This window comes from Podarcis pityusensis (assembly GCF_964106645.2).
Source record: "Podarcis pityusensis genome assembly, chromosome: 6".
In the NCBI taxonomy this organism is placed as follows: domain Eukaryota; kingdom Metazoa; phylum Chordata; class Lepidosauria; order Squamata; family Lacertidae; genus Podarcis; species Podarcis pityusensis.
In genome coordinates this window covers 83,215,423-83,229,584 of record NC_138030.1, presented here as the reverse complement: position 1 = coordinate 83,229,584, position 14,162 = coordinate 83,215,423, and the positions used below count along the sequence as shown (strand labels likewise).

The 14,162-nt window shown below is 44.4% G+C and overlaps 1 protein-coding gene across 1 annotated transcript in view; it reads right to left on the bottom strand.

Annotated features, from left to right (window-relative positions):
• Window positions 1–14,162, bottom strand: part of CACNA1E (calcium voltage-gated channel subunit alpha1 E) — a 434,559-nt gene that overhangs the window by 257,812 nt on the left and 162,585 nt on the right. The window contains exons 4-5 of the mRNA XM_081010251.1: window positions 1,645–1,751; window positions 692–831 (exon numbers count right to left, since the gene is read on the bottom strand). Coding sequence (XP_080866377.1) covers window positions 692–831; window positions 1,645–1,751 — 247 coding nt within the window. The remainder of the gene's footprint in view (window positions 1–691; window positions 832–1,644; window positions 1,752–14,162) is intronic.

Below are 14,162 nucleotides of genomic sequence, written 5' to 3'. Positions count from 1 at the left end.
CAGCTTGGGAAGGGGTCATTTTTGAAGCTGAGAAGCAGGGAAGGGAAGGGACCACATATGTTGGAACCCTGTGGTGGTTAGTTGGCTTGAGGGTTGATTTATTTATTTTACTTTATTTATTTCATTTTGTATTCCACCTTTCCTTCTCAAGTAGCTGAAATTGGTGTGCCTGGTTCTCCCACTCCTCACTTAACCCCCACAACAGCCCTGTGAGGTAGGTTAGGTTGAGAGGCAGTGACTGATCCGAGGTCCCCCAGTGAGTTTCATAGCCAAGTGGGATTCAAACCCTGGCCTCTCAGGTCCTGGTCGGACCCTCTAGCCACTACAACACACAGGCACAGAAGAATGGTGGGCAGAGAAAACATGAAACAAATCTCCTCCCTTCCCTATTCCAGATGTTCGCCACCTGGAGCTGCTTTTGCTTTAAGATGCCATTTTCACACACACCCTGACATGCTCCCAAGCAAAATCTATCGGCTGAATTCAGATTGCCACCTTCAGAACTGAGCAGCAGCAGCTTTCACTAGAGAATGAGAACTGTACCAGGTTGGTAGTAGAGGACATTTTCTTCCTGCTTCCAGAGGGAGGAAGCAGAAGACCTGCCCTCTACCCTGCAAGTTCAAAATATATGTCACAAGACTCTATCCCATCCACCATCACACAGCCTCCAGGAACGTAGAGAAGAACTTACCCACTCAGGACCACTATGAAATCCATGACATTCCATCCATTCCGTAAGTAGGAGCCCTTGTGGAAAACGAACCCCAAAGCGACTATTTTAATGCCAGCTTCAAAGCAAAAGATCCCAATGAAATAAGGTTCTGTCTTCTCCTACAGGAAGGGAACAAATTAGCAGGTCAGAGAAGGCAATCAACAAGTATTATACCCTGCCTACATGTTGGAAAATATCTGGTTGCTTCTTGATGCCAGACCCTCGGTAGGCTTACTCAGAAACAAGCCCCACTGAGCTTAATACATCTTACTGCTCAATGCTTACTTCACAATCTCAGGGACTTAATCCAGACAATGTTTGCTGTCCCGTTAAATCAAATCTAACTAGCCCCACTGATTTTGCAGGGCTTTCCTTGGAGAAGAGTCCACATTCCAGGTCCAGAGAATTGCACTCCAGTGCTAGGACCAAATGTTTCAAGCATTAAGCCTGACGCACTTTCCCCCAAAATGGAAGCTCTCCCAGTAGCCTGCCCTGTCTATCAAGTTTGCATGTCACCCAGAGAATGGCAGTTACTGGGCATCTGCTAAATTAAGTAAATAAATAAATAAATAAATAAATAACTATAATAAGAGTGCCTTTTGTTGATTAGGTGCCCTGGGCTAATGTTCTGTCCATTCAATGGAGAGACTAGACCTGGAAACGACAAATGTCCTTGATCTATAGAAACACCAGTCCCAGCCCTTGTCAAAAGACTGAAGAGCTATTTCTGAACCATTATAACACTGAAGCCCTGAGGTACATCCTATTAGGTTTTCCTGTTGGGTATCAGAGTTTCCTTTGGCGCTCAAGATACCCATCACCCTTGAGACTGAAGGTTTACAGCGGTAAAACCTACTTGAATCGACATCCAAGAGATGAAGCGGTGGAATCCATAAGAACCAACCCCCACCCCACCCCCAAAGTCAACTTACTAATCTCCGAGACATAGGTGTCTTGTCGTCTTCAGGAAGGTGCTGTTCCAGGGCCAGAACGATGCAGTTTGCAATGATGGTTGCCAGAATCATGTATTCAAAAGGAGTGCATGAAAGGGTTAAGGAATACACAGAGAAAAAACAGAAGCACGACAAGATTCTAGTTTCTCTGCCTTCCTTTCTCAGTCACTGGGCCAACCCTTTTGTCACTACATCCATGGCTGTTCAATGAACCTTCGCAAATCTCACATACAATAGGAAGTTAAGCCTTCAATTTTTGTGGGCAGGACCATGAAGCATCCTGATAAGGCTATTTGGAAGCGACAGGAGTGGAGGAGGAAAGAGCCAAGTATATTGACAGTTGTCTCTCTCTCTCTACTGATACGAGTTCCTTGTTATTAACAAGCAACCTCAGCAGTTTCAAGTTCTGCTGGAAAGCCAGCGTTGTCCAGCAGGAAAAAGTGGAAGCACCCGGGTTCAAATCGTTACTCAGCCCCAAAGTTCACAGAATTGTTGTGAGGATAAAATAGGATAATTCCAAGCATTCAGCCTAGAAATCCTAGGAGATAGGGTGGAATAAAACATCAGGGAATGAGTTTTAGCAAAGATCTAGACTGAATTTTAAAAAGATTTTTCTTCAGAAAAGGTGCATAATAATCTCCTTTTGTGGTGGCCCCAGGGCAACTGCATCAATCTCTCTAAGCCATTCTGTGACATAAAAAGCAGCGAGTCAGACCTGGCTCATTGCCATCTGAAGAACAGCACCAGTCTGCAGTCACATTCATCCCATGCTGATGCCATGCAAGAGGGTGGTGGGGGTTTTTTTGCATTAAACTAAGTGCTCCAACATGGGCAACTGAAAAGACTAATCTGTCACCTTCTGCACTTGGCAGCTCAATTGTTGCTTGAGGGTGGGCAGGAAGGGAAGTTGTCTCTGTGAAAAGTGCTTTAGAAAGCTGCAAAATATGATTATTATTGTTGCTGTTATTAATATTACCTGCTGCAGAGTTCCACTCCTGACTGGCTGCGTAGGAGGAGATTGACTTTAAAGTGGCTTTAAAGAGTTGTCAAGGTCATTAACGCAAGGATGAACCAATTTCTCAAACAATTAATGCTTCAAGTCCAAAGGGGCAGCTTCTGACCTCCTCCAGCCCTTCCGCTCTTTCCGTAAGTCTGCATTAGGGCTCATTCCCTACCTACCCCAAGTCCAATCTTGCACATATTTTGATTTCCACCCTTCCTCTTGTTACACGGTCAACACAGCACTTTAACAATCTTCAAGACTATGCCAGTTCAGATTTGTTTCTTGTACTGGGCATTCCCTGTTGGCACTCATTCAGTACCATGGCAGACATGTACAGCAGACATGGCATATCCACGGCAGTACAGGTGTCTGGATTCACACCAGCAAAACTTGAGGAGAGAGAGAAAGAAAAGGCCCACTTAGCACCAAGGAGACCATGTGTGAGGTGCTCAGCACCGTGGCCATCTCTAAGGACCACACTGGAGCCCTCAGCAGCCATACTCACATCTCAAGCCGGGGAGTGTGTTCTCCTCCAGCCTAGGGTCACCAAGAATAGAATAGCATTTATTATTTATACCCCGCCCATCTGGCTGGGTTTCCCCAGCCACTCGGGCTGCTTCCAACAAAGTATTAAGAAGTACAGTGGTCTGTTAAACATTGAAAGCTTCCCGAAAGAGGTGTCAGATGTCTTCTAAAAGTCTGGTAGTTGTTCTTCTCTTTGACATCTTGTGGGAGGGCGTTCCACAGGGCGGGTGCCACTACCGAGAAGGCCCTCTGCCTGGTTCCCTGTAACTTGGCTTCTCATAGTGAGGGAACCTCCAGAAGGCCCTCGGCGCTGGACCTCAGTGTCCAGGCAGAACGATGGGGGTGGAGACGCTTCTTCAGGTATACTGGGCTGAGGCCATTTAGGGCTTTAAAGGTCAGCACCAAAACTTTGAATTGTGCTGGGAAACGTACTGGGAGCCAATATAGGTCTTTCAAGACCGGTGTTATGTGGTCTCGGCGGCCACTCCCAGTCACCAGTCTAGCTGCCGCATTCTGGATTAGTTGCAGTTTCTGGGTCACCTTCAAAGGTAGCCCCACATAGAGCGCATTGCACCAAGGTAATTTGCAAGAGCTGGAGAAGTCAAGGGCACTGGGAACTGAAGTGTAGCAGGCAGAAAGTACTGCTTTATCAACCAGGCAACCAAAGACAGAAGGCAAAGCCACTGCTATTCATACAAGTTCTGGTCAATCCAGAGGTCTCATGTGGCCATGGACTGGTTGGACGCAGAGGAACAGTGGAAGGAAGAGCTGGGGAAACACCAAGGGAAGAAGGCACAGAGCCTGGGGTGGTGATGGCACTGTTAGAATTCCTGATCTATGATTGCCATCATGGGATTTTTGTCTTTCACATGATGGTATATGTTTTGACTCCACAGTGTGGGAAATGACGGAGACAGGATGTTTGTGTTACTGTGTTCTGTGAAGTAGAAGTAGAAGAAGAAGAGTTTGGATTTGATATCCCGCTTTATCACTACCCGAAGGAGTCTCAAAGCGGCTAACATTCTCCTTTCCCTTCCTCCCCCACAACAAACACTCTGTGAGGTGAGTGGGGCTGAGAGACTTCAAAGAAGTGTGACTAGCCCAAGGTCACCCAGCAGCTGCATGTGGAGGAGCGGAGACGCGAACCCGGTTCCCCAGATTACGAAACTACCGCTCTTAACCACTACACCACACTGGCTCTCAAGTAGGACTATTGTCCTTTGTTTTTTCTCTTTGCTGTTTGATGCTAGAGAGAGAGGGAGCCATGTTGCAGTGCTCCGTGTGTGTTCATATGTAAATAAAGTAGATTAGCCAAAATGCTGAGTTGCTGAGGTCTGTTATGCAACTGCACAAACTCTGCGGATCCCTAAGTGTGCCGGTGTTGGTTGGCATCAGTCGCTGTGATGTTCATGCTGAAGAAAGCTTATGAAGCTCCCGAACGATCAACCAGGAGAGAGGGAACATGCCAGTCGGGCATGTGTCTCTGCCAGGGTCCTACTCGAGTGTAGGCTGAACTCCTGACAGGCACAAAAATGGGTAGTCAAATGGAGAAGAGGGAGAAGACTGGGAAGAGAAGGTGTTGCAAGCTGAAGTGGTAACAGGGTTTAGTGAGTTGGGAGAGATTGCGGCAGAGAGAAGTCAAGAAGTAGAAGCAGGAGAATGGGACGGGGGAGGTTGAGAGCCAGAGAAAGAGGGCAAGGTTGCAATCTACACCTCTCAGCCATATGGAAGAGCACTGAGCCAAAAAATCAAGCATTTAAAAAAATTGTGGCTCCCAGATTGATAATCTGGCAATGCTGACCCATGGTAGAAGTCCTGCCTCAACATTAATTGAGGCTTACCGAAAAAGGTCCACCCCAATTACTGCTTTTAAAATCCTACCTTCCAAAACTGCTTTAAAAAAAGGTTGTTGAGGCTTCTGGTTACACCCCCACCTCCCTGCTACTACAGGTGCAAATCACAGAAGGTAGATGGATTTGACGGTCAGTCTACTACAACCTTCTGATTTCGGACCGCGTAAAAATCAACATATAATTATTCTTTCACTAAAATTTTGGGAAGGGGAAATGTTGACTTCCTAATTATTAAAAGCAGATAGAAGCACAGGGCCCAGATCCCTTGATTCCTAGCACCAGCATTTAACAAGTCCAACATATGAAGGAATTATTCTTACTGGCTATGTCTGGCTGATTGCCCAGCAGAATGAAGACAGCAAGCCTGCAACTTACGTGCATTTAACTTGTGTGCATTCAATTCAAATAAAAAATAAAAAGGGAACAGGAAAAATGGCTTTGGTGATCCCATCTACCATTGAACCCAGTGTCCTTTGACTATAAACGATTTTGGCTTTAGGCGTGATGCCTGGGACGTAATCCCCACGTAAATTGAGAGCGTACTGTACTGCACACCCATAAATCAATCAAACCAGAAAAATCCCCCTAATCCTCCATTACCTTCAAAAACTCTTGGCAATCAAAACACTATTGTCATGAATTTATAAGTGACAATCGGACACAGCTAGGTTAGGATTACTTCCTCCTGCGAAACAACCCCCCCCCCAAAAAAAACCCCCACACACCTGGTGATGGGAAGCAGAAGAATAGAATCTTAGTCACAATATAATTTGGGGGCAGAGAATCATGAGGCTTCAGAAACAATGGGAAACCAAGAAAGCTAAATCCCCTCTTCTTGCTAGAGAGGCAGGTTCTCAGTGCCTCTGTGCACCAGAAGCAAAATAAGTCTGTGACTCAATTGCTGAAGAGACAGGACTTATGAACCCTGCCAACAACCTCCAGCTGGTGACAAATAGGACCTGTTGCACTCGCTTGTTCCAATTGCATATTTTTTTTTGTGGCTTTCAAAACTATTGACTGTGAAGTGCTGGTGACACAAGGGGAAATTTGGCAGCCTTTCGTGGGACCACATCAAATCGCCTATTTGATGGCAGATGTTTGCCACCATCCTAAGCTGCATGGAACCCTGGATGTAAAAACCAAAGTAATGTTTTATTTGAATGGCCCCCCAAACTACCATTAAGGCAGGCATAGGCAAACTCAGTTGTCCAGATGTTTTGGGACTACAACTCCCATCATCCCTAGCTAACAGGACCAGTGGTCAGGGATGATGGGAATTGTAGTCTCAAAACATCTGGAGGGCCGAGTTTGCCTATGCCTGATCTAAGGCAGCTACCACAAACTCACACACAGTATATTTGTTCTTTTGCAAGATAGATGGATAGATAGATGATGGATAGATGATAGATTAGATAGATAGATCGATAGATAGAGATAGAGATAGATGATAGAGAGAGAGAGAGAGAGAGATGATATAGATAGATGATGACAGATATAGAGATGGATAGAGATAGATGATAGATAGATAGATAGATAGATAGATAGATAGATAGATAGATGATAGATAGATAGATGATAGATAGATAGATAGATAGAGATAGATGATAGATGATAGATGATAGATGATAGATATAGATATAGATATAGATATGTATATATACATATATATAGAGAGAGAGAGATGATAGATAGATAGATAGATGATAGATAGATATAGATAGATGATATAGATAGATAGATAGATGATAGATAGAGAGATAGAGAGATAGATGATAGATAGATGATAGATAGATGATAGATAGATAGATAGATAGATAGATAGATGATAGATGATAGATAGATAGATAGATAGATAGAGATAGATGATAGATATTCCACCCTCCCTCCAAGGTTGCTAACATGGTTCCCCCTCCCCATATTAACCTTGCAACAACCCTTGGCCCAAGGTCGCCCAGTGAACTTCATGGCTGAGTGGGGATTTGAACCCTGGTCTCCTCAAGGTGGCTTACAGTAGACTGTAATAAAAGCAAAACCCACACAAATACAGACAAACTGGCAGCCCTTGTTCTCCGGCTGATACATGGTACCAGAGCATAAACAAGACACTACAATCTTTAAACTTGTCCTGCAGCAGGCTTCCTCAACCTCGGTCCTCCATGTTTTTTGAGACTACAATTCCCATCATCCCTGACCACTGGTCCTGCTAGCTAGGGATCACGGGAGTTGTGGGCCAAAAACATCTGGAGGGCCGAGGTTGAGGAAGCCTGTCCTACAGGAAATCCCAGAAACTGGTGGTCTGGAATGGGGTTGGGGATCTCCATGAGAAAACCCTTTGCACTTCACCAAACTACAATTCCTGGGATTCTTGGGGAAGCCATGCCAGTGAAAGTGAACAAAGCCAATACAGTGGTACTTCAGTTTAAGTACTTAATTCATTCTGAAGGTCCATTCTTAACCTGAAACTGTTCTTAACCTGAGGTACCACTTTAGCTAATGGGGCCTCCCGCTGCTGCCACGCCACCGCCGCGTGATTTCTGTTCTCATCCTGAAGCAAAGTTCTTAACCCGAGGTATTATATCTGGGTTAGTGGAGTCTGTAACCTGAAGCGTATGTAACCCGAGGTACCACTGTATATGTTTGTGCAGAAGGTATACCCGGAAGCAAAGCTGGAAGATTTAATTTACTGATCAAAATCAAGAGGGTGTTAAATAGGAGGCTAGGAAAAGCCGCTCGAGAGCAGAGAAGGAATACATCATACCAATACAACATGTAAAGGTAAAGGGACACCTGACCATTAGGTCCAGTCATGACTGACTCTGGGGTTGCGACGCTCATCTCGCTTTATTGGCTGAGGGAGCCGGCGTACAGCTTCCGGGTCATGTGGGCAGCATGACTAAGCCGCTTCTGGAAAACCAGAGCAGTGCATGGAAACGCCGTTTACCTTCCCGCCAAAGCGGTACCTATTTATCTACTTGCCCTTTGACGTGCTTTTGAACTGCTAGGTTGGCAGGAGCTGGGACCAAGCAACGGGAGCTCACCCCGTTGCGGGGATTTGAACCGCCGACCTTCGGATCGGCAAGTCCTAGGCTCAGTGGTTTAACCCTCAATACAACATGTAGTCGGTTCATGATATTAACTGGGGGGGAAAGGCCATCACTCAAGCAGCCTGCTTTGCCTGTGCAAACCAGCATTTTCGCTTGTCATAATACCGGCTTGAAACAAAGATCAACCCGATTTCCGGCATCAGAGAAGATGACGGTCATTATGGGTGATTCAAGGCTGAACATTTTCTTGCTGCCATGCATTACTTGCTAAGTAGCAGTGGCTGCAAGTCCACAGTGTGCTGTTTCCCCTGTCCCTCCCGCCCTCAATGAAAGCAATATGAACGTTGGCACATCACTTATCAGGGAGCCAGCGCTGACTGTTTATATTCCCATTGTGCAGCAGATGCATCTGTAATGACAGGGTCAAAACTGACCTGAGCCTGTTAATAGCGCATTGTCAAAGGTCTCTATGTGTCACAGAATTATTGAGTTGGAAGGGACCCCAGGGGTCATCTAGTCCAACCCCCTGCAAAGCAGGAATCTCAACTAGATCACACAAGATGGATGGCCATCCAGGCGTGTTACTCTGTTACCTATTATGTGGACGACCTGCATGAACCAGCTATTTGCAGGATTGAGCCTGCTGTAGTTATAGGGGCACCCCAAGGTCTGCCCTGACTCAACTTTACACTAAAGATAGCGCATTAGTTAAAGTCGTCCTGTTATCCAAGTATTTTTCCCAGAAGACTTCTCTATCCCATGCAAGATGATCTAAACTAACTGCTGGTATTCACAGTATATGGATTTCTTCTTCTTTCTTTGGTGATCACTCGTAGCCGAGTAATAATAATAATAATAAATTTCATTTATACCCCGCCCTCCCCAGCCAAGACCAGGCTCAGGGCGGCTAACACCAGATATAAAACAATTGATTGAAATACAACTTAAAAAACAAGATTAAAATGCAACATTAAAATGCAGCCTCATTTCAGCAGAAACTCAAAAACCTTTTGGGGGATGAAAACGTCAAGTCTTCACCAAGGCTAACTATCCAGACTGGTCCTACGTGGGCCAGAAAAAAGCCAGAGAAGTCCCCAAGTAGGAGCTCCATCACAGAAGGAAAAAGGAAAAAAGAAAGAGGGGGAGGGGATCAAGTTAATTCCAAGCCAAAAGCCAGGTGGAACAACTGTGTCTTACAGGCCCTGCGGAGTAAGATTGTCTTCCATAAACACGGTTTTAACAATGAGTCCGTAAGTGACTGTGGAGGCCAATTCTGGATCCACACGTCCTTCCACAGTGGGGACATTGGTGGGAATTGATCACGGTGAGGGTTTGCCAAGCGTGCCTTCCTCTTAGCACGTTTCTCCCTTTCATCCTGAGTTTGAGCGTCTTCAAAATCCATGACACCTTTGTTAAAGGCCGTTCTCCAACTGGAGCCCTCGCAGGCCAGTGTTTCCCAGTTGTCGGTGTTTATACTACATTTTTTAAAATTTGCCTTGAGACAGTATTTAAACCTCTTTTGTTGACCACCAGCATTACACTTTCTATTTTAAAGTATTTAACCTGGTAAACATAATCAGCAAAAATTTCAACTTCCCCAAAAGACATGGAAAACAAAATCATTTGAACTAGAGCCACTGGCCTATTTATATTTTTGTTTCATTTTCCTCTTCTCCATTTCCCAAAGAACCTGTAAGCAACTAACACTGGCTTAAAAGGAGAGAAACAAGGACTTCACTAGCGTTGCTGCTGTCAGATGAGCCCTCCGGGTAAGAGATGCACTTGCCTAACTTAGAAGTGAAGGCAGAGCAGGCAAAGAGGCACTCAACGTTAATGTTTCTTCCTTGAAATTCAATTTTATCAACGTCCTTTATTTCCCCACTTTTAACACAACATATAACACCATCCATGTAGAAGAGGCAGGTGGGGAAGAATAGGAAACCTTCCGACTAAAGGAGGAGGAACCCGAAAATAGTTCAATAAGGACTGAGCATGCTCACTGATCACAGAATTCTACTGTCTGTTGCAGGAAAGAAGGAATATTGCACATAACTGAGGCTGGGGGAATAAACCCTGAGCAGAAGCACTTCACACTGTTGCAATTTGTTGCCGTTCCTACTTGTACCTATTTTTGGAACTGTGCTCTGTTCTGTTTTCGGTTTTTCTTATTTTTTAAAATTTTGTTCTAATACTTACTTGCTGGTTTTAAATTGCATTTATATTTTATTTTATTTTATTTTATTTATTAGATCTGCGAATTAATTATATTCTCACTTTTGCACACTGCCTGGAATCTTTTAATGAAATGGTGGTGAATAAATATTCTAAACATTTTCTTTAGCTCATTATATACCATAATGCGTTAAAGAAAATGTTTTTAAAATACTTTTGTTGAAAAACCGGAAGCCTTTTTATTGCGCGTAGTGGGTGAAGAGATACCAAGGGAAGATACAAGACTGTTTATGTATGCAATGACTGTGGCAAGAATTTTTTTAGCCCCAAAATGAAAACAACAAGAAGTACCAACGAAAGAAGAGTGGCAGGTGAAGATGATGGACTTTGCGGAATTGGTAAAGCTGACAGGAAAAATCAGAAACCAACTTGATAAAGCTTTCCAAAAAGACTGGGGTAAATTTATACGATATCTGAAAGATTATTATAAGCAATTAACACCACTAGCAGGGTTGTCTGATGACTTGTAATGAGAAATTTTCTACCTTTCTATATTTATTGAAATTTTGAGTTATTTTGTAATGAGTGTAATTAGAATTGGAAAACATACCAAATGCAATGATACAAAGGTTAATTTTGAAAGCCATGAGGCGGGAGGGAAGGAAACTAATAGGCTCTAAAGAGCCAATGAGGTAAAGTGGATAATAATGATGTGAATGTATATTATTAAATGGAATACACACACACACACACAGTGGTACCTTGGGTTACAAACGCTTCAGGCTACAGATGCTTCAGGTTACGGCTCCGCTAACCCAGAAATAGGACCTTGGGTTAAGAACTTTGCTTCAGGATGAGAACAGAAATCGTGTGGTGGCAGCAGAAGGCCCCATTAGCTAAAGTGGTACCTCAGGTTAAGAACAGTTTCAGGTTAGGAACAGACCTCCAGAACGAATTAAGTTCTTAACCCAGGGTACCACTGTATATATGCCTGTTCATGGTCACTGGGCCCATCACCTCCTGGCAAATAGAAGGGGAAGAAATGGAGGCAGTGAGAGATTTTACTTTCTTGGGCTCCATGATCACTGCGGATGGTGGCAGCAGTCACGAAATTAAAAGACCCCTGCTTTTTGGGAGAAAAGCAATGACAAACCTAGACAGCATCTTAAAAAGCAGACACATCACCTTGCCGACAAAGGTCCATATAGTTCAAGCTATAGTTTTCCCAGTAGTGATGTATGGAAGTGAGAGCTGGACCATAAAGAAGGCTGAGCGCCGAAGAATTGATGCTTTTGAATTATGGTGCTGGAGAAAACTCTCATGAGTTTTCCCATGGTCTGCAAGAAGATCAAACCTATCCATTCTGAAGGAAATCAGCCCTGAGTGCTCACTGGAAGGACAGATCCTGAAGCTGAGGTTCCAATACTTTGGCCACCTCATGAGAAGAGAAGACTCCCTGGAAAAGACCCTGATGTTGGGAAAGATTGAGGGCACAAGGAGAAGGGGACAACAGAAGACGAGATGGTGGGACAGTGTTCTCAAAGCTACTAACATGAGTTTGACCAAACTGCGGGAGGCAGTGGAAGACAGGAGTGCCTGGCGTGCTCTGGTCCATGGGGTCACGAAGAGTCAGACACGACTAAACGACTAAACAACAACAACACCACTATACAGTGGTACCTCGAGTTAAGTACTTAATTCGTTCCGGAGGTCCGTTCTTAACCTGAAACTGTTCTTAACCTGAAGCACCACTTTAGCTAATAGGGCCTCCCGCTGCTGCTGCGCCACCAGAGCACAATTTCTGTTCTCATCCTGAAGTAAAGTTCTTAACCTGAGGTACTATTTCTGGGTTAGCGGAGTCTGTAACCTGAAGGGTCTGTAAACTGAAGTGTATGTAACCTGAGGTACCACTGTATATATTCTAAACAAACAAGCAAGCAAGCAAACAAACAAACAAACAAACAAACGATGTACACCTCTAATTTACACAAGGTTCCTAAACAGTAATAAATTAGGTTGCCAGGTCTCTTGAGTTTAACCTTCAAGGTTTTGGTCATCTTCTCAGGGTCTCCAAGAGAAGGACTGAATTCCTAGGACAATGGGTCAGGCTATTTTCTTGCTTGGTTTGAGAGCTTCTGTCATCTGCTTCCTCCTTCCCCCAAGTCAATCCAGTGCCAGCCTTTAGAACTTCGCAGAAGCAGGTTCTTCCCCACCCAAGGTGCCATACTCTCTCCCCTCCCTCACCAGACACCATCATGCCCCACCACTGCCACCAAGCTGCCAGCCACTCTTCCTTGCATACCTACTAGGCACCACTCCCTGAGCCTTAGAAAACCTGGCAATTTCTGGGTAAAATAGAGTGCAACCAGGGCTGTCAACCAATTATAGTTTCAAGTTCATAAGTGTATTGCTCTACCCAAAGGCAGTTACAAACTTGTATTAGGCAGTCATATTAATAAACTAATACAGAACATGCGTCCATAAAATAAAAATCCATAATATAAAAGAAGACTTTGCCAAGTTCCTGAGCATTAAAACACATTTTCCCTTGTGCATCACAGCTCCAATTCTAATATTATTTTGCCTTTTTAAAAATCCAATTTGCCAACATCCATGTCAACCAATTATGGACATTTTAGCCGATTCACTGCCTGCCTTTTTTAAACCAAATACTCATTTGATGGCCACTTTCCCACAACCCAGTAAGCCGTAAACCACAGTTTATTGTTGAACAAGCAGTCTGCTAGCGCACACTGCCAGATCACTCCTGCTGCACTTTCCCCTGAAGTCCAAGCAGAAGCAACAAACCACAAACCTTGCTGAAATTCTCTCTTTAACACAGCTGTTAAATGAACAGTACAGTAGCTCGGTCCTCTTTTTTCCCATCTGGCCAACCAAAGGATCAACAGGGTTGCCATCTCACAACCCCAGAACCAGGCATGTGCCACAGAATCTCCTAGCAGAGTAGGAGAAAAGGCAACGGTGACTCCTGTCGCCTCCCTTCCCCTGCCTCCATCTCCCCTCCTGTCTGTCCAGTGCAGGGGCAAAACTGGACTTTATTTCACCTGGTTCAAAGACCCAGTTTGGCACACACACCCCACGTGCATTTGCGTACACACACACTCAGGCTGGGAGCCTCTGGAGGCAAAAAACAAAAAACAAACCCCTAGCAAAAGTTTGTTTTTCTTGCACCCCTCAACTCAAAAAAACATTTTCAGTACGTTTCCAAGCACAATTCAAAGTGTTGGTGTTGACCTTTAAAGCCCTAAATGGCCTTGGCCCAGTATACCTGAAGGAGCGTCGCAACCCCCATCATTATGCCCGGACGCTGAGGTCCAGCTCCGAGGGCCTTCTGGTGGTTCCCTCACTGCAAGAAGCCTAGTTACAGGGAACCAGGCAGAGGGCCTTCTTGGTAGTGGCGCCTGCCCTGTGGAACACCCTCCCATCAGATGTCAAAGAGAACAACAACTAACTGACATTCAGAAGACATCTGAAGGCAGCCCTGTTCAGGGAAGTTTTTAATGTGTGACATTTTAGTGTGTTTTTTTTGTCTTTGTTGGAAGCTGCCCAGAGTGGCTAGAGAAACCCAGCCAGATGGGCGGGGTACAAATAATATATTATTTATTATTATTATTATTATTATTATTATTATTATTATTATTATTATTTTGCCAAGTATTATCCACCAATTTTTTCAGATGGTTGCCATCTACCCTCCCCAACTGACCCTGGAAAGACACTAGGCCTGGGCCACAATGAAGGATTCAAAATGGTGGCCAGTCTGCCAACACAACTGACACTGCTGACAATTGCAGCAGCAGTAAAAAAATAAAAACAAAACAGCCCATTTCATGAAGATAATATACATGAGTGAAAGAGCTGACTGAAGGAAAGTAGAAC